The following is a 24,075-nucleotide window of genomic DNA, read 5'->3' on the forward strand; positions in this document are numbered from 1 at the left end:
TATATATATATATATATTCAAAGATTTTCAACGAGTTTCACAATTTCTTTTTCAGAAATAGCAAATCTACAAGCTCATAGCGCGGCACTCGGTGCCGCGCTATGAGCTTGTAGATCTGCTATTTTTGAATAGCCAAAGAAATCTAAAAAAAGACACAGATGCGTATTTCCCGGTCTGAACGGGCTAATAGTTCCCTGAAGGCAGAGCTTGGAGCGTGTGGTTTTGACCAGGGAGGTGCGGGCCGGGGGCTTGTTTTGCTTCCAGGACCTGTAGTTGAAAAGGTCCTAAAAGGGTGAGCTGGACACCACATTCTGGACGGTCCACACAGCTGTGACCAGAATGATGTGTTAGAAATGTGATTGTGTCCCGCGAGGCAACGGGGCCCCAACGCAGCCACTTGTAGACATCGGTGGAAAGTAACTATTAAGTATTTACTCATGTTACTGTACTTAAGTACAATTTTGAGGTACTTTTACTTTACTTAAGTGTTTCCGTTTTCCGATACCGTGTACTTCGTACTCCACTGCATCTCAGAGGCAAATATTGCACTTTTTATTACACTACAATTAAAGGCGGGAAGGTGATTTACTTTGGTCAAAATAAGTGTTAAATAGCTCTATATTCTCATAGTACTCATTGCTATAGAGTGTTTGTTCAGTAAAAGGAGTCTCCCATGTCTCTCCAGCTCTTTATTAAACAGAAAATGCATTTTCAGTGCTCTCTCCTGATTGGCTTAAATGTTGTCACCTACCTGAAAATGAACTTATATTCTGTTTACTAAAGAGCTGGAGAGACCCCTGTGACCGAACAAACGCTCTGTAGCAATGATTACTATCAGAATATAGTACTTTAACCTTTTTAACCAAAAAACATCACTTACCCTACCTTTAATGTTAGTTACAAGTTACTTAGTAGATTTAGATTTAAAAAAATAGCCGATCTACAAGGTCACAGCCTGCTGCGATGGATGGATAGATGAAATTGGGCCATTGCTGTGTTTTGTGGGTTGAATTTCGCAGCTGTTGCGGGAAGCAGATGTTTGGATGTGAACCTCCACACTGGAGGTCCTGGGAAACTGCTTGACAAGCTTGTCAGCTATTTTTGGCAAAGAGGTTTGATGTAGAGGGGGAAACGGTCTGAAAAAAGATATATCTGAAAATGCACAGTAACATGAATCCAACATACTGTAGATCATTCTCAAAGTTGGGTCCGGGGACCCCCAGGGGTCCTTGAGGGAGTTCCAGGGGGTCCTCAGCTGAGAATGATACATAGTTAGGAACCAAATGGACCCTAACAGGTCCATTTGGGAACCAAATGGACCCTAACAGGTCCATTTGGTTCCATTTGTACACTCTCAGAGTTAATTTAACATTGATTTTACAATATAAATTGGGGTCCCAGAGATAGACATGACATTAAATGGGGGTCTGTAGCCTAATGCACATCAAACTGGGGGTCCTTGAAATTAAAATGGTTGAAAATCACTGCTAGAGCCCTAAAAATCTTCTTTTATAGGGGTCCTTGGCATATATCTTTTCAAATGGGGGTCTGCGGGCTAATAAGTGTCAATTTGGGGGTCCTTGACATGAAAAAGTTTGAGAACCACTGCTGTAGATAATGTGTAAACAAACAAACAAACAAACAAACAAACATGAATTTACAACACCAATTGATTCATTTAAACACGTCTATGAAGCCATCTATTGAAATCTATGAAAAAAGTTGAATCTGCAACACAAGTTTACACACAACAATGTAGTGGGGCAGCCTGGAAAACAGACAAATCTACCAGTGCATAAAAAATAAAAAAAACTGGCAGATAGGTCTGTCCCCGCTTGGTTGTGCTTAGGATTTAGCTCCCCCCGAAGTAGTGGGGCACCAATCAGGAACCAGTATGCAAATATGGGGCAGGTTCATTCCAGGCTAGAAGTGGGGGTCCTTGCTTCATCTCTCTGCTAAGGGGTCCTGGGCCTGACAAACGTTGACGACACCTGGTCTACGGTACACCAGCTGGGATTGTCTCCTCAGCGACATTTGTTCCCCATTTTTAATCTAATTTGGGGAGGGGTTATGAATATGCATGTGAGGCCTGGGGCCATGGCAGCATGCATCCAGTGTTGTCGACGTTTAATTAACAGCCAGTCCCACTGGCTCGGCGTGACCCAGAGCATACCAAATCTGTCATCGCAGAAAATGCCCTTTATTTTATTTCCATACAATGGAATGGAATTTACAATCCAGCAGTTCCACAAAACACACTCTTAGTTTAAGCCTTTTGAATCAGTGGTTCTCAAACCTTTTGTTATAGGCTCTATTCACAGTAGCCATAGTATGAAGACATTCACAGGTGTTACCAATGATACTAATGAAGGCTCTGTTCCATTCTGGTCAAACAGAGTCAGGGTGCTGATGTTGTGCATGTTCGCCCACTGGAAACACTCTGTTACACCAGTGGGTCTACAGTTGGGGTCCAGGGACCCTCATGGGCTTCCAAATACCGGAACGGCGTTCCGGTAAAAGATTCGGTCCCGGAACGCCGTTCCGTTAAGAAAAAGTCAAAGGCAGCTGTGAAAATCCCATATTAAATAACCTGCCAGGAGACCCATGGCCATGTTCAAGAATAAAACATAATCTACTAACGTCAGATTAACATACAGGGCGTCACAACCATTCATTAATTTGTGCGTACGACGGGACACTCTCACAGATCCGTGATTTCCCCTGACTTCTTTTTTTTTTCTCCCCCCGTTCCGCATAAACTGTTGCGTTCGCGTGAAGTTAAGTAGTTTCAACTAGGCTACCTGGGTACTTCTACTTCCAGTAGTATGATTTCAAAATAAAACGTGTGTTGAATTGTAACAAAACAAGGATAGAGTTTAAAAAAAACTCTTATTCTGAAATGCACATCGTTTTGAAAGGAAACCAGATTTATTTTCTGGAGGCCACTTGACAGCTTTCTGCTCACGGAACACAGCTCTACACTAACGTGCATCGTCAAAAAATGTAAACACGGACGTGGGTCATGGGACATTATGGAATATAAATACTTTGTGGCAAAAGTTCGACATATTTACAACCATGATCTCTGAAACCAAGACAATGTGGGGCTATGGAACAAAAGTGTGTTTTCTTTCATCTTTTCAGAAGGTGAGTAATTCATCTTATCTAATGCTGATAGTGGTGGAAAGTAACTAAGTACATGTACTCAAATACTGTACTTCAGTATAATTTTAAGGTAATTTTACTTGACTGGAGTATTTCCAATTTGCAATATTTTTATTTCTATTCCAATACATCTCATAGGCAAATATTATACTTTTACTCCACCTCAATTATTTGAAAACTTTAGTTTAATACTACCAGTTACTTTGTGGATTTTAATTATTATGACAAAACATACATAAACCGCTTCAGCCCCATTTAAACTTTGGCTTTTTGAAAATGTACATATTGTACAGTATGGTCAAGTTGGACAATATAGCTCTGTTTTCATCATGTGTATCAGGGGTGCAGCCATGGGTGGGCCCAGGGACAGGATTTATTTATGAGAACGAGAATTAAATAAAGTAACCCTAACCTAACCCTAACCCTAAACCTAAAACCGAAATAAAGTAATGGAAAAAAAGTACCAAAACCCACCCAAACCCGCACATTTTTCGACCCGAAACCGCAAAAAAATGGGTACCGCGCGTGCATGTGTCAGTTCCGGCAAGAAATGTCAACCACTTTCACCACTGCCTAGGGGGTCCTCAGAGTTACTACAGGGGGTCCGCCAAATCTTTCTGTGATAGGGTATTTGTTTTGTTTTTACGTAAACCACTTGAACCCTAGCATCCAAAAAATAGCAGATCTACAAGCTCTGCGAGGCGTTGTAGAGCTTGTAGATCGTCTATTTCCGGCAAAAAGGTTTGGTGTAGACGTAAAAAAAGAGCAGACCAAGTACAGAGTGAAAGGTAAAGTTTACTAAGTGTTGAGGCTTTAAAGGAGAATTTTGCCTGACCGTTTTCTTACATTTCTTATGATGTTATGATATCCTAGGAGGAGTTGTACAGTACAGAAATGTCATAACTCCATAACGGGTCCGCCGCAGTAAGTCGCTCTTTTGCGACACTTCCGGCACCCGTCTGGAACTGTCGCGAAAGCACGACTTACGGCGAGGGACATTCAAGACAGAATAATTGCATAGTGTTCTAACACTATAAACAAAAGACCATAGGCGCGGGTTTTCAACCCGTTATGGAGTTGTCAAATTTCTGTACTGTGCCACTCGTCCTTAGGATATCACAACATCATAAAAAGGTAAGAAAACGGTCGGGCGAAATTCTCCTTTAAGTGGTTAAATGTCTGAAAATACACTCCAACATGATAGTGCTGTCAAACAAGTCTATGAGGCTATCTGTGAAATCTATGAAAAAGATTAATCTGCAACACAATTCTATACAATATGTAGTGGGGAGGGGGGTCCCTGCTTCATCTCTGTCTCAGCTAAGGGGTCCTTGGCCTGAAAAAACATTGCAGACCCCTGGGCTTAGAGTTATAGTAGCAACATCCATGCAGCGCAACAAGCACCGCTTGGTCAAGCAGCATTGCTTACCAGAATGTTCTGACCCTAGAAACGGGAAAAGCAAACGGAAACAGAAATCACGCGAGGACAAAAAAATCAACAAAATCTAAAAAAAGATATAATACACATTTTATTCCCTGCATTTTGGCGAGACATGCTATTTTCAACAGCCTGTTAGAAGGGAAGGAGGAGTCGTGGTCAGTTTTTTTTCTTTCTCACTGCAGCACAGTGAGAACCCCGTCCTGGGATAGATCATATTTGATATAAATATTCTGTGGCCAGTTGAAAAGGTAAGAAAAACAAAAATCGCTGGCAGTGGGCAAGCGCAGCCAGAAATAAGGCTGGCACTGAATGAGTTGAGCATACAAAGGCATACAGAATACAGATGTCATATACTAAACCCAGAATTCATAACCCCAGCTAACCAAATATACAAGTAAAACATATGTAAGAATAATAGATAGAGCGCAACTGCAACACGATATAGTGCAATACCAACAGAGCATAATTATTGTTACAATCTGATGAAAAAAAAACGTATTAACAAAACTTGGAATAGTTTTATTTTTGAGTGGTGCCAGCCACTCCTATACACTTGACCGTGTGTGTGGGTCCGTCCGTCCGTTTGAGCACGGCCTCAACAGCTGCAGCTGATTGCAACACAAGGATGCAACCAGTTACACTAATTCAAAGGCACCACTCTCTTCACACTGGGTGTGATTTTTTAAAGGAAAGAGGTCAACATGTTTGTGGTCCAGTAGACAGGGCAGGCTAATCAAAGTGGTTCCTCTGCTGTTCCTAGCTTTGAAGGTGCTTGTTGAACTGTGCACTGCTGTATAGCATGATTACAGGCGATACATTATGTATTTTTATTTGTATTATTATTTGGTATTAAAAAATAAATGTTGTTATTGTATTTATTGCATTCAATGAGGCTTTTTTTGTGCCTTCTTTTTTTAAAGACCCCCCCCCCCCCCCACTGTTCTTTGTTGTTACAGATTTTGGGTCACAGGTTATGACATGCTATGTGCTATGAGCTTGTAGATCTGCTATTTTTGAATAGCCAAAGAAAATCTGAAAATGACACAGACTGCGTTCCCGGATTGAGAATGGATTAACCCATTGAGACCTGGAACTGTGTCATTTTTTGATTTGAGCTAAAAAGCATTATGTTACACTTTGGGCTATTCAAAAATAGCAGATCTACAAGCTCATAGCGCGGCACCGAGTGCCGCGCTACGAGCTTGTAGATCTGCTATTTTTGAAAATTCGTGAAAATGTGTGCAAATCTTTGAATATATATATTTTTAAAGCGAACATTTTTAACTCAAATCTTTGCTTCTGGGGGGTCCCTGGAACAAAATATTTTGATGGGGGTCCGCGGCCAAATACATATACTTTTGGGGGTCCTTGACATGAAAAAGATTGAACACCACTGATACAGAAACATACGTTTTTCAGAATACTGTTGAGATTTAGGAGACATGTAGAATCGGCTTGAGGTCTCAATGGGTTAAGAGAGAATCAAAGTAAACTGACCGCTGATGACTTGTCCAAACAGCTCCTCCGGCGTGTCTCCGAAGAAGGGCACGCACCCCACCAGGAACTCGTAGAGGATGATGCCCATGGCCCACCAGTCCACCGGTTTACCATAACCCTGACGGAGGATCACCTCCGGAGCTATGTACTCTGGAGTGCCACACACCTAAAAAAACACACAACACACACACATGTAGTTTTATTAGCCTATCACAGTGGTTGTCAGCCCTTTTCACAACAAGGTCCATTATTTATTCGGCATTTGAGCCACGGAATCACCGTTTGATGAGATTTAGTCTCTCAGACCCAAGACTTAGAATAATTGGTTTCATTTTACACTCTCATAACTCTCAAAGATCTATAACGGTCCATTTGGTTACCAACTCTTCCATCATTTAGCTGGGGACCACCTGGAACCTCCTCAAGGACCACTGGTTGAGAAACCACTGGCCTATCACATTCATTTAATTATATTTATAAGCCACGTTTTTGCCCAAATGGAACCGACTGACAAACTATGAATTGAGTAAAAATATTAAGTTGGGATTTTAAGGCTTTACATGGTTGTCACAGCATATGTGCATATTAAAATAAAAAATCACACCCAGTGTGAAGTGGGCGGTGTGTGGTCATCACAACATGACTCACTTTAAAAAAAGGATAAATTACTAAAGTCCATACTGCTATTCATAGGGCTGCACATGTGTCATGTGTTTCGCTAGCCAATCACAGTCCTGAATTTGCAAAGTCAGCCAATCACATTACAGTTAGTGGTGATGACACTAGCTGTAATGTGATTGGCTGATATGAAAAAAGTATCGATTTGCATTAACAATGGAAGGGTTAGGGGGTACACAAATGTTTTGGTCGGTGTCCAAAACTCACTTATAGGGGGCAAAAATCACACCCAGTGTGAAGTGAGCGGTGTGGTCATCACAGTGATGGAAGCTCACTTAAAAAAAATTTTTTTTTTTGTAAGTGCATAGTCATATTTATAGATTATTAATTTCATCATGTGTCTCGCTAGCCAATCACAGTGCTGAATAGAGTCAGCCAATCACAGTACAGCTAGGGGTGTACTAATGTAGAGGGGTGTGCTATTATGATCCAATCACAGTACAGCAAAGGGTGTACTAATGAGGTGTCCCAACCCCATTTATAGGAGCGGCTACACCGCTCAAAAATACAAAATACTGTCGGACCCGGATATCTTGCGGTATCAATGACCCCCTGGGGGTCCCCAGTCCCCACCAGTCCCCACCATTCCCCCCTAGAGAACAGCCACACGTTTGGGGAAAATGACTTAATAGTGGAGAGGTTGCGGTGTGTCTCTGTGCACAAAGTCAACGGCAATCAAAATGATGGCACCCTTACCTGTTTATCAGAGAACTCTCTGGCGTCTTTCTCGATGTGTCCCTCATACAGGTTGGTGGTCATGTTCATCAGGCCCACCTTGGACAGCCCAAAGTCTGTCAGCTTGATGTGACCCATGGAGGTCACCAGCAGACTGGGGGAGGCAAAAGGGAACGATACGAAGTTAAGAATGATAACTATAATGATGTGATCATCCACACCGATGAGCCATAACGCTCTGCAAACGCGTGGGCTGCGAGTTACGAGTTAAATTGGGATGGATTTTGATTGGCTGTTTCCATCGTTCACCCAATCGCTCTGAAAGTTGATGCCGACATCATCATTAAAGGGATAGTTCACCCCCAAAAGGACCTTTTTTTCAATCGATTAGTCACCCCATGGATATTTCTTGGTTTTGTCGCATTCCTAAGCCAATAATTTGATGACCAGCAGTGGTTCCGGTAGGAGACACAAAGAGTCTCAGTTGTGTCTCCTACCGGAACCGCTGCCTACCGATCCGCTGGTCATCAAATGATTGGCTTAGGAATGCGACTAAAAACTATCCATGAATTCAAGTCTCCATGGGGTGACTAGAAAAAAAAGTATTTTTGGGGGTGAACTATCCCTTTAACCATCTTTACAGTTGTGATGTGGACTTCACTTGAGTTACTTTTAAAGCGACATATGTATATAGTCATCTTTATCGTTGTAGTTGGGGTCAAGTTGAGATATGCTAACCTCTTGACCACAGGGTGGCGCTCTGAGGCAAGTAGAGAGCTTTATTAACACATCTTCAGCAGATTCACAGCCTAAGTAAACATTTAGAATATCAATCAGAAACAACATACATCATTTGCACACTACATACCAGTGGTGTAAAGTAACTAAGTACATTTACTCAAGTACTGTACTTAAGCACAATTTTGAGGTATTTTTTACTTTACTGGAGTATTTCCAATTTTCAGTATGTTTACTTCAACTCCACTACATCTAAGAGACAAATATTATACTTGTACTACAATTATTTGAAAACTTTAGTTACTAGTTACTTTGTAGATTTTACAAAACATACATTACCCACATTACCCACGAAGCGACGCATTGTGAGCTCTTGTAAGAACTGCTATTTTCAAAAGATTTACATTTTTTATACATTTGAAAACGTGTGAAATGGGACATTCTGCATAATGACTACTTTCTACTTTTGGTACTTTAAGTACATTTTGATACAAATACTTTTATACTTTTACTCAAGTACATTTTGAATTCCCGACCTCTACTTGTAACAGAGTATATCTACATTGCAGTATTGATACTTTTACTTAAGCGAGAAAAAAATAAATAGTACTTTTTCCACCACTGCTACATACACAGACGGACAGACAGACAGAGACAGCCTCGGTTAGGACTCACTTATCGGGTTTGAGATCTCTGTGAACGATGCCATAGTTGTGTAGGTACTCAAGCGCCAGGACCGTCTCGGCAAAGTACATGCGTGCCATGTCCACCGGCAGAGGTCCCATGTTCTTCAACAGAGTGGCACAGTCCCCTCCTGGTCACACACACACACACACACACACACACACAGCAGGGCTGTCAGTTTATAAACACTAGTCCATACCCGTGGGGGGATATGCGCACATGATCTGGCAACCCGGGAGCCATTCATCCCATAGCTCGCAGGGCCATCCCGCAGCTGGGCAGGATTGAGCCGTAGATCTGCTATTTTTGAAAAATCGTGATTTTTTTTTTTCAAAAAACTGTTAGGATTTAGATTTTTTTTTAACCCACTGAGACCTGAAGCCGATTCTACATCCTAAATCCCGATCCTAAATCTCAACAGTATTCTGAAAAACGTATGTTTCTATATCAGTGGTGCACAATCTTTTTCATGTCAAGGACCCCCAAAATTATACGTATTTGGCCGCGGACCCCCATCAAAATATTTTGTTCCAGGGACCCCCCAGAAGCAAAGATTTGAGTTAAAAATGTTGGCTTTAAAAATATATATATTCAGAAGATTTGCACACATGTTCACGATTTTTCAAAAATAGCAGATCTACAAGCTCGTAGCGCGGCACTCGGTGCCGCGCTATGAGCTTGTAGATCTGCTATTTTTGAATAGCCCAAAGTGTAAAATAATGCTTTTTAGCTCAAATCTAAAAATGACACAGTTCCAGGTCTTAATAGTCAGGGGATATTAAAAAAGTCTTGGAATAAATTCCTTACCAAAAAAAATCTTCACCAATGTGTTTGCAAAGGTGTCTAGTAACACATCTCACAAAGACTGAAATTCAGTATCCCTAGGAGAATTTTTGCCAGCTCCTTAAACTTGGGGTACCCACCATAACCTTGGTTAAAAAAAATCCCCCCCAAAAAAAAAATCAAAATTTTATTCTGTTTTAAGTAGCATGTGAGGGGTCAAACTAGGGTGTTTTTATGATTCTGAATCCATTGCAATCATTTGTTTTGCACCAAAACCACTCCTTGGGCTAAAAACGGCCCAATCCCAATGGCTTTTTACACAAAAAGTATACATGGCTATGGCCGTTTTTTTTTGGTAAGGAATTTATTCCAAGATTGGAAAATATTCTGCTAATATCCCCTGACTATAATGGCTTAACGAATCTGACCTTCCACGTATTCCATGACCATGCAGAGGTGTCTCCGGGTCTCGAAGGAGCAGTACATGGACACCACGAAGGGGTTCTCGGCGAACGTCAGGATGTCTCGCTCCACGAACGCCTGCTGGATCTGGTTCCTCAGGATGAGGTTCTGCTTGTTGATCTTCTTCATGGCGAAGCGCTGCTTGGTCTCCTTGTGGCGCACCAGGTACACAGCACTGTGGGAAGGAACGCCACACATAAATACATGAGCAGATGAGTGAATAGATGAATGAGTGGGTGATAGAGAGTGAATAAAGAAATAAATGCATACAATAAATACATAAATAAATCAATAAATACGTGAGTGAATACATTAATGAGTATCAATAAATACATGAGTGAAGAAAATGAATAAATGAGAGAATAACTAAATAACTACATAAATGAGTGAATGAATGAATAAGTGAATAAATAAATACATAAATAAATCAATACATACGTGAGTGAATAAATTAATGAGTATCAATAAATACATGAGTGAAGAAAATGGATAAATGAGAGAATAACTAAATAACTAAATAACTAAATACATGAGTGAATGAATGAATAAGTGAATACATAAATAAATACATAAATGAGTGAATGAATGAATAAATCAGTAAATAAATGAGTGCATAAATACATTCATTCAGTCATGTAAATGAGTGAAAAAATACATAAATCAATAAAGAGGGCAACATTAATACATACACAAATAAATAAGAACACATATATTATATAACAGTGATTGTCAACTTTTTTATTTCAACTTTGATACGCATTAGGCCATGAACCCCCATTTGATACCTTTTTTTTCTTTGTTAATTTAACTCAACAAATGGAACTAAATGGACCCATAAGGGTCCATTTAGTTTCTAAACTATCTATCAATCCTTTAGCTGGGGATCCCTTAGAACGCCCTTAAGGACCCCTGGGGGTCCCCAGACCACACATTGAGAACCAGTGTGATCCAATAATTACATTAGGGTGATTGTCAGGTCATTGTCAGTTCCGGGAGACTCTGAACCTAAAGTAGGACAGACTCATTTTGAAATACGACAAAAAACATTAAAGATAATATATGCAAAGAAATCCCTCGTGCAACTTTACAACTACAAATTATAAATATAAGCATGAGAAGCCTCGGTCAGAACATTACATCGTCTCTGTCGGGTGGAAACCGTGTGCAAAACCGTTACTTTTGAGGATTCAAATAAAAAAATAGCAAAAGTAGCAGATCTATTTATGTCCAATGTATTTGTATTTAAGTTCATAGCGTTAAAGTTGTTCTGTGCAAATTTCCAAAAAACGACTTTTAGCAGCCTCTGCTGGTCATTACCGTCACTGCAGGCCGTTCGTTTATCCTCTGTTACCCAGAATTCCATTCGTTTTCACCGGAAGACGGAAGTGTTTCAAAAAGCGTTCTTTTAATTGTTTTATACGATCTGTGGATCGTTTCTCTTAGCCAGTGGAGCTTTAGTTACCGTGAGCTGTGTTTTCTTTTTCTGTTTTTTTTTCGTTCTTCAAATCATACAATCTCTTAAAATCAGCGTGAGTTTCCTTTTGTTATTAGCGCGGTAGTTCCTGGCCAAACAGGAAACCGGCGCGGTAGTTCCTGGCCAAACAGGAACCCCGTGGATTTCCGCTTCCATTTCCGGCCAGATTACGTCATTTTCGAGGGAACGTCATGCTCGACGGCGTTCAATAGAAAATATATAAATAAAAGGCTTTCGGGGGTGAAATTTTTGGAGTGGGTGTTGTGAAACATTTGCCACTCACAAAAGATATACAATTTAACTTTAGTTTTACTGAAAACGTTACCTAGTATTACTTTAACAGAAGTATAACTAAATGCATTTGAAAGGAAATAAAACTGTTACTTTTCAGGATTCTAATTCAAACATTGCAAAAATAGCCGATCTACAAGCTCAAAACGCGTCGCACCGCGACGCGTTTTGAGCTCGTAGATCGGCTATTTTTGCTACTTTTGTGTGACCGACAGTACTGTATATGCAATGTCCTCTGGAGTGAGTGTGGAAATATAGTGGCCCTCTCCATCATCAAAAGTTGCCGACCCCTGACGTTAGGGCGTTCATTTACCCAAAAAACACACAAAAGTTATAACATGGAGATAAGAGGTTTGTGCCCCACAGCAACGGCATTATCCTGGAGAGAGGAATGAGTTGGTCTCTCTCACCCGTAAGCTCCGTTGCTGATGAGCTTTGTCATCTCAAAGTCCATCTCACAGGGTTTACGACGAGACCGCAGGGCCGCACTCAGACTCTGAGACTGACGAGAGAGAGAGACATCACAATTGAACCATTCAATACGGGAAAACGCAATCTGTGTCATTTTAGATTTTAGCTATCACCATTATTCTATACTTTGGCCATTCAAAAATAGCAGATCTACAAGCTCATATCTATGAGCTTGTAGATCTGCTATTTTCTGGAAAAAAAGAAGAAAAAAAAAATCTTTGAATATATATTTTTTTAAAGTTAACATTTGTAACTAAAATCTTTGCTTCTGGGGGGTCCCTGGAACAAAACATGTTGAGATGAGGGTCCACGACCAAATACATTATACATTTCTAAAAATGTTTTCTATCATAACAGTACTGTATGTTGCCCCCATCTCAAAATATGTTGTTCCAGGGACCCCCAGAAGCACAGATCGGAGTTAAAAAGCTTCGCTTTGAGACATATGTATTTATATATTCAAAGATTTGCACAAATGATCCACAATTTTTGTTTTTCCATGACAATAATAATTAGCAAAGACTAGGAAAAACACTAGAAAAGGGTAAATGCCTCGAACAAATATTATCTATGTGCAAATGTACAGTGACAAAAACACTACTACATTTTTATTTATGTATTATTAACTGCTTTCGAACGATACTTCACCTCTCTTTCTCCATCATGCTAGTAGTGTAGTGTGAACATAATTGATGTGTATTCAGGTACGTTTTTAAGCCATAGCCCTGATCGTGAACCCAAGTCTAAATATCTGATATTGCTAATTCTGTTTATACTTTTATAGGGATATTATTCCTTCTTTAGTGTACTTAATTTTACATGTATTCATGCATTCTGCTACTGGCTGGTGAAACAACTGAATGCCTCTTATCTAATCGTTGTCACTAAACTGTATACACTACTAATGACTTTTAAACTAGCGTCCCTATTTTGGCCATGTCATTATAGGCAAAAACTAAATGAAAAAATAAGGCGATCTACAAGCTCACAATGTAACGCATTGTGAGCTTGCAGATTGGCAGATTTCAGAACATTTTTGTATAAGGTTAAGTGGTTAATCGACTTCATACTCACAGAGTCGTCCGTTTCGGGAGTTTCTGCAATCCCACTGTCACAGCTGGTCAGCTGAGCGATTTCTATGTGTAAAAAACAGAAGAAATAGAAGAGTTCAAACAACATAACATTGTACAACCACTCGGCTACGATCAGGCTGCTGAACAAGGCCTGATCACCACCTGTCACCAGGTCAACTGGAACACTTCACTTAACTCATTCACTGCCAGACTTATTGCTGGCCGCGTTTGCCCACTGCCAGAGATTTTTCATTGAAAAAAAAAAAGTACTCAGGAGCTGAGATATAGAATTTTTAAGCTTTAAGTTAACAAGGAAGTGGATGGGAGTCTTTTCCTTCGAAAAATCATATCTCCTTGGTCTTTGGGTCAAAAAAAAAAAATTGGAAAAATTAATAATTACGTTTTTTACGTCTGTGGCAGGTTTGGTAAACGGGAATAATTACGTTTATTACGTCAGTGGCAGTGTATGAGTTAAAGGAGAATTCCACCCGATGTTTTTCTTACCTTTTATCACATCAGGTGCCAAACACGGTAAAAAAAACGTGTTTTCAGAGAGTAGCGCTTAGGTGCCGAACACGGTAAAAAACGTGTTATCAGTCTTTTAGTTTTTTTTGTTTTTTTCCACAAGGGGGGGGGGCTCTGGAATCACCCACGGTGACTCTGAGAAGGAAGGGACAGATGGCTCCCCGTCCGCTCCCGTTCTATCTCCTTGATAAAAACCTCTGTATCTCCTTAACTTTTTACAGTGGGGGAAACGAGTAATTTTCGATGGGCGATCACTCCGTAATGGCGACTTGCGTGAGAGATGTTATTGTTCCAGGCGTTAGACAGGACCATCGATCGTCGTACACGCATCTACTGTTTGCGCGTGGTTGCTCACCGTGGAGTCCGCAGCTATAAACAGCACAGCGTTACAAACGGTGAGATCTCTGGCACTCAAAGTAATCTGTTTTAATAAAACGCTGGCACCCGTTGTGTTAAATGACATTATGATATCCTAGGACACGTGGTACAGTAGAAAAAAGTCATAACTCCATACCGAGTCGGGAAAACTTTAGTTGCTGGTTACTTCGTAGATTTTTGCTTCTGGGGATTCAAATGTACACATTTCTTTTTTTTACAAAATGATATGTATTTGGCCGCAGACCTCCCATCTCAAATGTTTCAGGGATCCACAGGAGCAAAGATTTGAGTAAAAAATAATTGCTTTAAAAAAAAAAAAAATATATATATTCAAAGATTTGCACAAATTGTCACGATTAAAAAAAAAATCACACCCAGTGTGAAGTGGGCGGTGTGGTCACAGTGGTCATCACAGTGATGGAAGTGATTCACTTTAAAAAAAATCACACCCTGTGTGAAGGTAGCGGCGCCTTTGATACATTTTGTCATCGATATGTGTTTATAATGTGTTTATAGCCACGTGTCACGTGAAGCTTGACCAATCACTTTTTTGACCTACGCACCTGACCAATCAGAACGTTGACGCACACTGACAAAGTCAGGTATAGAGCAGGATCCGCTCTATACCTAAAGGTATAGAGCGGCTAGCACCGCTAAAAACATAAAAGTGTTTTTTTTTTTTTTATAGGGCTATGGACATGTGTCATGCGTTTCTAGCCAATCACAGTCCTGAATAGAGTCATGGTGGCCAATCACGGTGCAGGGTTAGGGGGGTACAATGGTGGCCTATCACAGCGCAGGGTTGGGGGGGTGCAATTGGGTCGATGTCCAAACCTCACATATACTGTAGGGGCGGTTGCACCGCCCAAAAATAGCAGATCTACAAGCTCGTAGCGCGGCACTCGGTGCCGCGCTATGAGCTTGTATATCTGGTATTTTTGAATAGCCAAAGGATAAAATAATGGTTTCAGTGGTTACATAGATGCGTTCCCAGTCTTAATGGGCTAAAAAAAAAAAGGTGGATGGCGAGAGTAGCGCACCAGCGCGGCTTTACCATAGAAATGCATGGCAGACCGGGGCAGCCAGCTAAAAAACAAACAAAACGCTTGACATGGATATCAAGCCGTGCCGTCCCAGCATCCGAGGGAAAATGGCTTCCAGATGCTTTTTAAACACAGATACTGCACTAATGTCTAAACAAACAGCTGCCATCATGAGAATGTCTTCAGCCATTAACTTTAACATGCTGATGCCAGGAGACTTCACAATGAGGAGGAAATGGGGTGGAAATCGGAGGTGGCAGCACTGTGTCCAACAGCTGTTTACAAAAACCCCAACTCCACCACAACCAGTAGTAGTTTTTTAAACCATCGAAGCACATGGGTCTTCAACAGAGGGCCCCCCCGGACCCCAAGGGGGCTCTCAAGAGTTACTACAGCCAAATGTTTGTTATTTTTTACATGGGGGGATGTTTGGTGTACGAGGAAAAGAAGAGCAGACCAAGAACAAAGCCAAAAGGTCAAGTTTGCTAGGTATTGAGGGTTTAAGTGGCTAAGTGTCTGAACACTTACAAATGTACACAACACTGATGATAGGTGTCAAACACGTCCATGAAGCGATATATGAATTGTATACAATATGTAGTAGGGGTCCCTGCTAGGGGGTCCATGGCCTGAAACAACGTTTCTGGTATCTAGCATATTTCACTGTGCCTGTATGTGTGCGTACGTGCGTGCGTGCGTGTGTGCGTGCGTGCGCGCGTGCGTGTGTGCGTGTCTGTATGTGTGTGCGTGTGTGTATGTGTGTGCGTGTGTGTATGTGTGTGCCTGTATGTATGTACAGTATGTATGTGTATGCATGCATGTATATGTATGCATGCATGTATGTATGTCTGTATCTATGTATGTGTGCCTGTATGTATGTGTGCCTACATGCATGCATGCATGCAGGCATGTATGTATGTATTAAGGGCGGGACGATATGGGTATCTCACGATACGGTATCTGTGGCGATATTAGGCCCTTGATAACAATAATATCACACTATTTGATATGAGAGTCAGAAAAAACAACGTATCACAAAAGAAAAGAATACAAATAAAAATAAATGCATGTATGCCTGTGTGTCATCCATGCCAGTGCCCACGTGCGTGAAATCCTGCCAGAGAGTGTTTGCCTCGCTCCCTAAAGAGACGCACCAACACATGTCCAATGCTATTTAAACATCTGCTCCTTCTCTCCAACCTGTGCTCCTCCAGCGGTCCTGACAAACAACGGAGACACTCTGGGGACAGGGAATGGAGACGAGCTGACGAGAGGAAGAAGCAAACCGAGACCGTTCCTTTCTAATTAGCTGTAATGAATGTTTGTTAGCGAGCGGCGCGTCATTAGCGAGCCGATCTGTTCACTGCCAGGCTATTTAGTCAACAGTACGCTTGTCTTCATCGTTTCTATATAGCTCTATCATTTTGCTGCTTAGAAAGGACCATTCTAAAACAGGAGCCTCACATCTCCATCTCTCAACTCCTTATGTTGAAAGAGTTGTTGTGTTAGAAGAGCGTCGCGTGGAAGTAGTGAGTATAGCAGATCTACAAGCTCACAATGCGTTTGAGCTTGTAGATCAGCTATTTTCACCATAATAATAATAATAAAAGGAAGAGTTCCCCTCCTCTCTGCTCCCCTCCTCCCCTCCCTCCCCTCTCCTCTCTCCCCTCCACTCTACTCTCCCCCCTCCTCTCTCCTTTGTGCGTGGTGTTGCTTGAATATTGTAAGAACCTTCCGCAAACATTCGTTTTGCTTTAGGAAAAAAAAAGAAGCAGAAAACAGCAGGAGTGCCGTTTGGAAAGCGCTTCACGCTCCAGGCAGAATAGTGAACAAGGAAAAGACAAAGGACGCGTTATATCTATCAAGCCCATATAGAAGAGCCAACGCTAAACAGAGCGGTGACAACCAAGGATGCTGAAGCTAAAAAAAGATATTTACAAAGCACCTACTTTTCCTCATCAAACTCTTGGTTCAACATCACTGAGGTATTAACTTAAAACCGGGAACGCATCTGTGTAACCACTTTTACCATTGTTTTATACTTTGGCTATTCAAAAATAGCAGATATACAAGCTCATAGCATATAGATATATATGAGCTTGTGCCTCTATGAGCTGCTATTTTGGGAAAATCTTGAACATTTGTGCAAATCTTTGAATATATATTTTGAACCCTTTAAGACCTGGAACGCATCTGTGTCACTTTAGATTTCTTTGGCTATTCAAAAATAGCAGATATACAAGCTCATAGCGCGCTTGTAGATCTGCTATTTTTGAAAAATCGTGAAAATGATTTTTTTATATTTTTTTCCGAAAAACTGTTAAGATTTAGAAAATGTTTAGAAGCAGCCTCAGGTTTTAATTGGCTAAAGCGAACATTTGTAACTCAAATCTTTGCTTCTGGGGGTCCCGGAACTTTTTTTTTTTTGTATTGATATATATATATTTTTTTACAAATGTTCACTTTAAAAAATATTTATTCAAAGGTTTTCAAAGGTTTTCAAGATTATTTAAAAAATAGCCAAAACAATCGTTCCCGGTCTTAATGGGTTAAAGATGTCCCAGAAAAGAATTATAACGAGAAAAAAAATATCTGACCAAGCTATCAGGCCTGAGAGAAGAGAGAGAGAGAAAAGAAACTACAGCTCGACTCAATGAATCTCTGTTGACTTACAGTATGCCCGATTTATACTTGGCTGTGCGCCTGTGTCGCACATCGCCAAAAGGCCGATCTACAAAGAACAACCGAGTATTAAATCAGGGCATGAAGCGTCTCTGACAAGATGATTACAATCATCACTTCAAGCCCTAAAGATCTTGATAACATTTTTTGAACAATGATAAGTTGACTTCCTGAGATCAACTCCAATTTCCCTCCTGAGATCATTTCATTCACTTAATGCAGATCATTGGCTGTATTCTTTGTGAGATAATAAAAGGTGTTTTTTTTACTACCTTCCAGAGATTCCCATAATGTAATAATAATGTGGTCCTCTCCCATTCCTTTGGGGTATTTTTGGGGGGTCACTGTAGATGATGCAGTGATGTAAAGTAACTACAGTAAGTACATTTACTCAAGTAGTGTACTTACGTAAGTACAATTTTGACAACTACTTTTACTTTACTGGAGTATTTGCAATTCTCAGTACTTTTACTTCTACTCCACTACATCTCAGAGGCAAATATTGTACTTTTACTCCACTAGAATTATTTGAAAACTTTAGTTACTAGTTACTTTGCAGATATACATGATTATATTATAAAACATACATTAACCACTTTAGCCCTATGTTATACATAGGCAATGCGACGCATTGTGAGCTTGTAGATCTGCTATTTTCAAACATTTGAGTACTTTTACTTTTGGCACTTTGAGTCCATTTGGATACCAATACTTTTGTACTTTTACAGTCAAGTTTGAATTCCAGACTTTTACTTGTAACAGAGTATTTCTATATTGCAGTATTGATACTTTTACTTAAGTCCATTTTCCCACCACTGGTCTTGTGAAATAAAGGTTCTTTCTGTACTTTCCAGAGGGTCTCGTGTGAGTGTGAGATAATAATGAAGGTTCTTTCTGTATACCTTCCAGAGGGTCTCGTGTCAGTCCCAGCTGGCTGATGATGTAGCGGGGGATGTCTGTCTTGATGCCCTGGCCCTCTTTAGCATGACCCTCAGCAGCCTCCAGGAGATGATAGAACTCCTCTGGGTCAAACTCCTGGAGACACAGTAAAAAAAAAAAAAAAAAAAAAAGAAGTTTCAACTCCCACAACTTAGATTCTTGGGTCACAGACCTGTTTTTAAGGGTCTTGAGTATATATATATAATTGTTTCCTTCAAAACGTTATTTGTAATATTATTTCTGAAGGTAATAAACTAAAAGTCTAACTTATTGTTTGTTTTTATTTTCGAAAACATTACACGCAATTTGAAAGATTTTTTTTTTTTTTTTTTAATCCCATAAAACGGTTTAAAAAAATATCCAGAAAATAGTGAAAATAGCCGATCTACAACTAGCACATCTGCAAGCTCACAGTTGTAGAACACTGGTGAGCTTGGTGGAAGCAGTTTATGGAGACATACCAGACATTATGGACACCTACCAGGCATTCCATCAGTTCATATAGACCTACCAAGCATTGCATCAGTTTATATAGACCTACCAGACATTCCATCAGTTCATATAGACCTACCAAGCATTGCATCAGTTTATATAAACCTACCAGACATTCCATCAGTTTATAACCAGAAGACCTTTTCAATGTTAATTTTGACAGCAAATTTTGATTTAGTTTTAGTCAAAATCTTTTGAATACAATTCCATTTAGTTTTAGTCATAATTTAGTCATTTGAAATAAGATTTTAGTCAACTAAATCTACAGTTGATTTAGTTGACAAAAATGGCGGACCTTGATGGCGTCATAATGCCTTATTTATACTTAGCTGTGTGCCGACACATCGTTCACCCTAACATTTTCGTCAAACTTGTCAAATATTTAGTCATAGTTCTTAGTCATTTATTTAGTTTAATTAGTCAGTGAAAAAAGGTAGTCGACGAGCATTTTCCGTCATAGTTCTAGCCCACAGAATTACCACCGTCATGGAGACCTACCAGACATTCCAGCAGGCGAGCGGGTCTTGCTATGATGATGAGGATCTTCTTCACCAGCTCCTTGATGAAGTTCACCTCCTCGCTGTCAGATCTCTCTGTGGACTAGAAGATACAGCATGGTTAAACCGAGACGCCATGTTTGGATTATTCATTTCTAATCAACCGCGCGCCGGAGCGATATTATGTCGCCAGCTGGACTAGTTACATCAGTGGTTCTCAAAAATGTTCGTGCCAAGGACCCCCAAAATGATATATATTTGGCCGCGGACCCCCATCTCAAAATATTTTGTTCCAGGGACCCGCCAGAAGCAAAAATTTGCCACGCTATGAGCTTGTAGATCTGCTATTTTTGAATAGCCAAAGTATAAAAGGTTGAAGTGGTTAAATTGTTGTTGTAGGTTACTGTGGGCAAGCAAAGTCTAACATTCATAACAAGGAAAATATCAGTCACCAGAAGCAGGGACGTGTGTTTTCAAAGAGTCTAACATTCATTAGAAGGACAATATCAGTCACTAGAAGCAGGGTTGTGTGTTTTCAAAGAGTCTAATATTCATTAGAAGGACACTATCAGTCACTAGAAGCAGGGACGTGTGTTTTCAATGAGTCCAACTTTCATTAGAAGGACAATATCAGTCACCAGAAACAGGGACGTGAGTTTTCAAAGAGTCTAACATTCATTAGAAGGACAATATCAGTCACCAGCAGGGACTCGTGTTTTCATTGAGTCTAACTTTCATTAGAAGGACAATATCAGTCACTAGAAGCAGGGACGTGTGTTTTCGAGTCTAACATGGCAACAATTGAACCTGCAAGGACTTTATATAGAAAATAAAGACAATCTAATATCTAAATATCGAATCAAGCAACTTAAAAACTAGGGATGTCCGATATTATCGGCCGATATTAGCATAACAATTGATATCGGGAAAATATCGGTATCGGTTTTTGAATTTTTTTTTGTTTTTTTTGGCTTTATAAATAAGTTACAGGAGTTCGTACTGTATATGGTGTGTGTGATATGAAATTTGAGCTTACCCTAATCAAAATAATCCCCGCATATATCGGTATCGGTTGATATCGGTATCGGTAATTAAGAGTTGGACAATATCGGTATATCGGTTATCGGTAAAAAAGCCAATATCGGACAACCCTATTAAAAACTGATCTGGGCTGCACACAAAAGCCTGAGTGGACGTCCAAACGACCCCAGAAGTGTTTTTCTAAGTGAAATAAGCATACGATCTCCTCCTACCTCTTGGAAGAGTCTCTCTAGCTTGTCGGTGAGCTCACAGAAGTAGCTGGAGGTGATCAGACCCAGCTGGCTCTTCTCCAGACAGTCCCGGGCCAGCTCTATGATCTGGTGATGAGCGAAGCCCAGCACGCCGTCCGCCAAGGGGAGGACGCTCTCCGGAGAGTTGGTTCGGATGACGTCCCTGATCCGCTCCTCCATCTGAGCCGTGGCCTGCGTTTTTTTTGTTGTTGTCAAAATAAGTGTTAAATTGGCTGTGTATTCCCGTAGTGTGATCATTGTTATAGAGAGCAGCGGTTCTCAAACGTTTAAATGTCAACTCTGAGAGTGTGGATTTGTACACTCTCAGAGTTACAGACCTTTTAAGGGTCCATTTTGAAACCCCCATTTAGAACGCTGAGGTTCCCTGGACCCCACTGTTAAAATAAGTATTCTGCTGTCTGGCAGAAACTAGCGAACTCAATTTTTTTCCCACAAATCAGTGCTATTGAACACCCTTTACGTCTGTGTGTTGGTAAAAACAATATTGAACCATGAAAAGCACTAAAAAGCGCTTCTGACAAAACCAGCTAACTCCATTGGATCCTCAAACTTCCTGCTAAACCAGCAAGTCCACCAACGTGGGGTGGAGTTAGCTGGTTTTGCTTGACTCCAGGCTCCACCCCCTTTTGACCTCCAACCTCATTGTGAGCTTGGAGGTCCATTCAGCTGTTCTTATCAATGATCGTTTTTTTTCATTTTCTGAAAACATTTTGGAGTTAGCTGGTTTCTGCCGGACAGCAGAGATATGTAACTGTTATAGAGTGTTTGTTCAGTAACAGGGGTTTCTCCCTGTCTCTCCAGCTATTTAACACATTAACCGCCAAGAACGTAGTCCTACGGTCCGTTAAATCCAACTGTTAAGCGCCGAGACCGTAGTCCTACGGTCCGGGTGTTTTTTCCTTTTTTTCAATTTTTTTTTTTTCAATTTTCTAGGGGGACCATTTTCAGTGTAACACCACCGGAAGTCGACCGGAAGTGCCGTCCCGTTTTTTGTTTCCCATCGGCCTCCATTCTAAGTCGTACACAAACACCCTTGTATATCCTGTGTAGTTTTTCCTCCTCGCATTTCCCATGTTAACATAAACGGTCAGAACTCAAACATGCCAGCTCCGTTTGACTCGCGGTCTGGACGAGTAGATGCAGACACATGTGCACGTTGTTTACAAACAGTCCATCGTGCATTCTAAAGGATTTTTAACGGGGCCTATGGCGACTTGAAAAAAACAAAAAACAACAATAAAACCTTGGCACTGGTGAGTACATTATGAGATTAGCCCTGGCGGTGGATGTGTTAATAAACTGAAAATGCATGTTCAGGTCAGGATGCCAATTTTGTCCAATCAGGAGAGAGAACTCATACAGGATACACAAGTGAAATTGGAAGTGATGAAACAAAAAAAAAGAGTGAGCTGGAACACAATGAAATTGGAGGTGCTAAATTATCTTTGAGGAGCTGTCTCTCCTGATTGGATTAGAATTGGTATCCCGACCTGAAAATGTTTTTGTTTTGTTTATTCAAGAGCTTGAGAAATCACAATGATTACTATCAGAATATAGAGCTTTTTTTAACAAAGCACTTTTTTAAGGATACGCAAGGGGTGATAAGCAGGTAAATATGGCCGCAGAAAGTCGAGCAAAAATTTGCATTTACCTTAGGAAACCGTTCTTTATAGACATGGTTCATCATGATAATCTCATGGTCGTAACAAGATGGAGATCTTCCAGGGCTAAAGAAATACATACATCAAAAAAAACATATGATTAGATCAGTGCCAGGTGTGTATATTACTAATATACAATACAGTATATACTAATACCAATATAATAACATCACAATTTACAATGTAGGCATTTATCAGGCTCTTAATCCAGAGCAATCACAAAACCAGACACAGCTGTTCGAAGATCCGGAACCGGATCCACGGACACAGTCCGGGTGCTATTCCTAATTTAAATAAGTGAAAACAACATGAACTTGACTTTTTATTTTATTAAAAAATATATTTTATGCTGTGTCAGGTTTTTCAATATCTCTATGGTCAGAATCAGCTTTGTTTGTGTTTGTTTACAGGTATGTGCTAAAAGATGGACTTTCAGAGCCGTTTAATGTAAGTCAATGTGGGGACTATTTTGGCATATCAATGTCTAATCAATGGAGTGACTATTGAAGATATTGTTGAAGATATACAGACATTCACAGCTTGTAGATCGGCTATTTTTGAAATTATTACTTTCAATGGTGTGACGTCATGTTCCCTTTCTGGAAAGAAATACAATTTGACAGAATTGTGGGAAAAAAAAGAAAGAAAACACAGCCTATCTGCCAGTAAACTTGGGCGAGGTGCTGGAGCCAAATGGAGACTAAATAACATACTCAAAACTGTGCAGAAATCTATAAAATATCGGATTTTTGCACAGCTTAGAGTGCGGAGTGGACTACCTTTTTTCACTGACAAAGACTAAACAAAAACTAAGCTATGATGACAAAAACTATGACTAAATAAATTGACTATTTCATCAACAAATGAAAGCTGGACTAAAATGAATGTTAGGGAGGAACTAGTGGAGAAGAGATCAAAGACAAGTCATTTTATGCTTGGTTGCGCACAGGTTTTGTGCTCCGAAAATAGCCTATCTACAACCTCACAACGCATCTGACGCGTTGTGAGCTTGTAGATCTGCTATTTTCGGCACCCAGCTGTGTATAAATCAGGCTTCATGACGCCATCACGTCCCGCCAGATTTTTTATATTTAGTCAACTAAAACATTTCAGATGAAATATAAAATATAATAA

The 24,075-nt window shown here is 40.3% G+C and overlaps 1 protein-coding gene across 2 annotated transcripts in view; it reads right to left on the bottom strand.

Annotated features, from left to right (window-relative positions):
• mast4 (microtubule associated serine/threonine kinase family member 4) overlaps window positions 1-24,075 on the bottom strand; it is a 191,674-nt gene that overhangs the window by 27,240 nt on the left and 140,359 nt on the right. For both annotated transcript variants that reach the window (XM_084047845.1, XM_084047846.1), the window contains 10 exons: window positions 22,932-23,007; window positions 21,242-21,451; window positions 19,990-20,091; window positions 18,963-19,095; window positions 13,434-13,495; window positions 12,299-12,390; window positions 10,090-10,298; window positions 8,870-9,008; window positions 7,478-7,610; window positions 6,104-6,269 (listed from right to left, as the gene is read on the bottom strand). In XM_084047845.1, the coding sequence (XP_083903971.1) occupies window positions 6,104-6,269; window positions 7,478-7,610; window positions 8,870-9,008; window positions 10,090-10,298; window positions 12,299-12,390; window positions 13,434-13,495; window positions 18,963-19,095; window positions 19,990-20,091; window positions 21,242-21,451; window positions 22,932-23,007 (1,322 nt within the window). The remainder of the gene's footprint in view (window positions 1-6,103; window positions 6,270-7,477; window positions 7,611-8,869; window positions 9,009-10,089; window positions 10,299-12,298; window positions 12,391-13,433; window positions 13,496-18,962; window positions 19,096-19,989; window positions 20,092-21,241; window positions 21,452-22,931; window positions 23,008-24,075) is intronic.

The sequence above is a fragment of the Gymnoscopelus microlampas genome, assembly GCF_963454915.1.
Source record: "Gymnoscopelus microlampas genome assembly, chromosome: 21".
NCBI classification, from domain to species: Eukaryota; Metazoa; Chordata; class Actinopteri; order Myctophiformes; family Myctophidae; genus Gymnoscopelus; species Gymnoscopelus microlampas.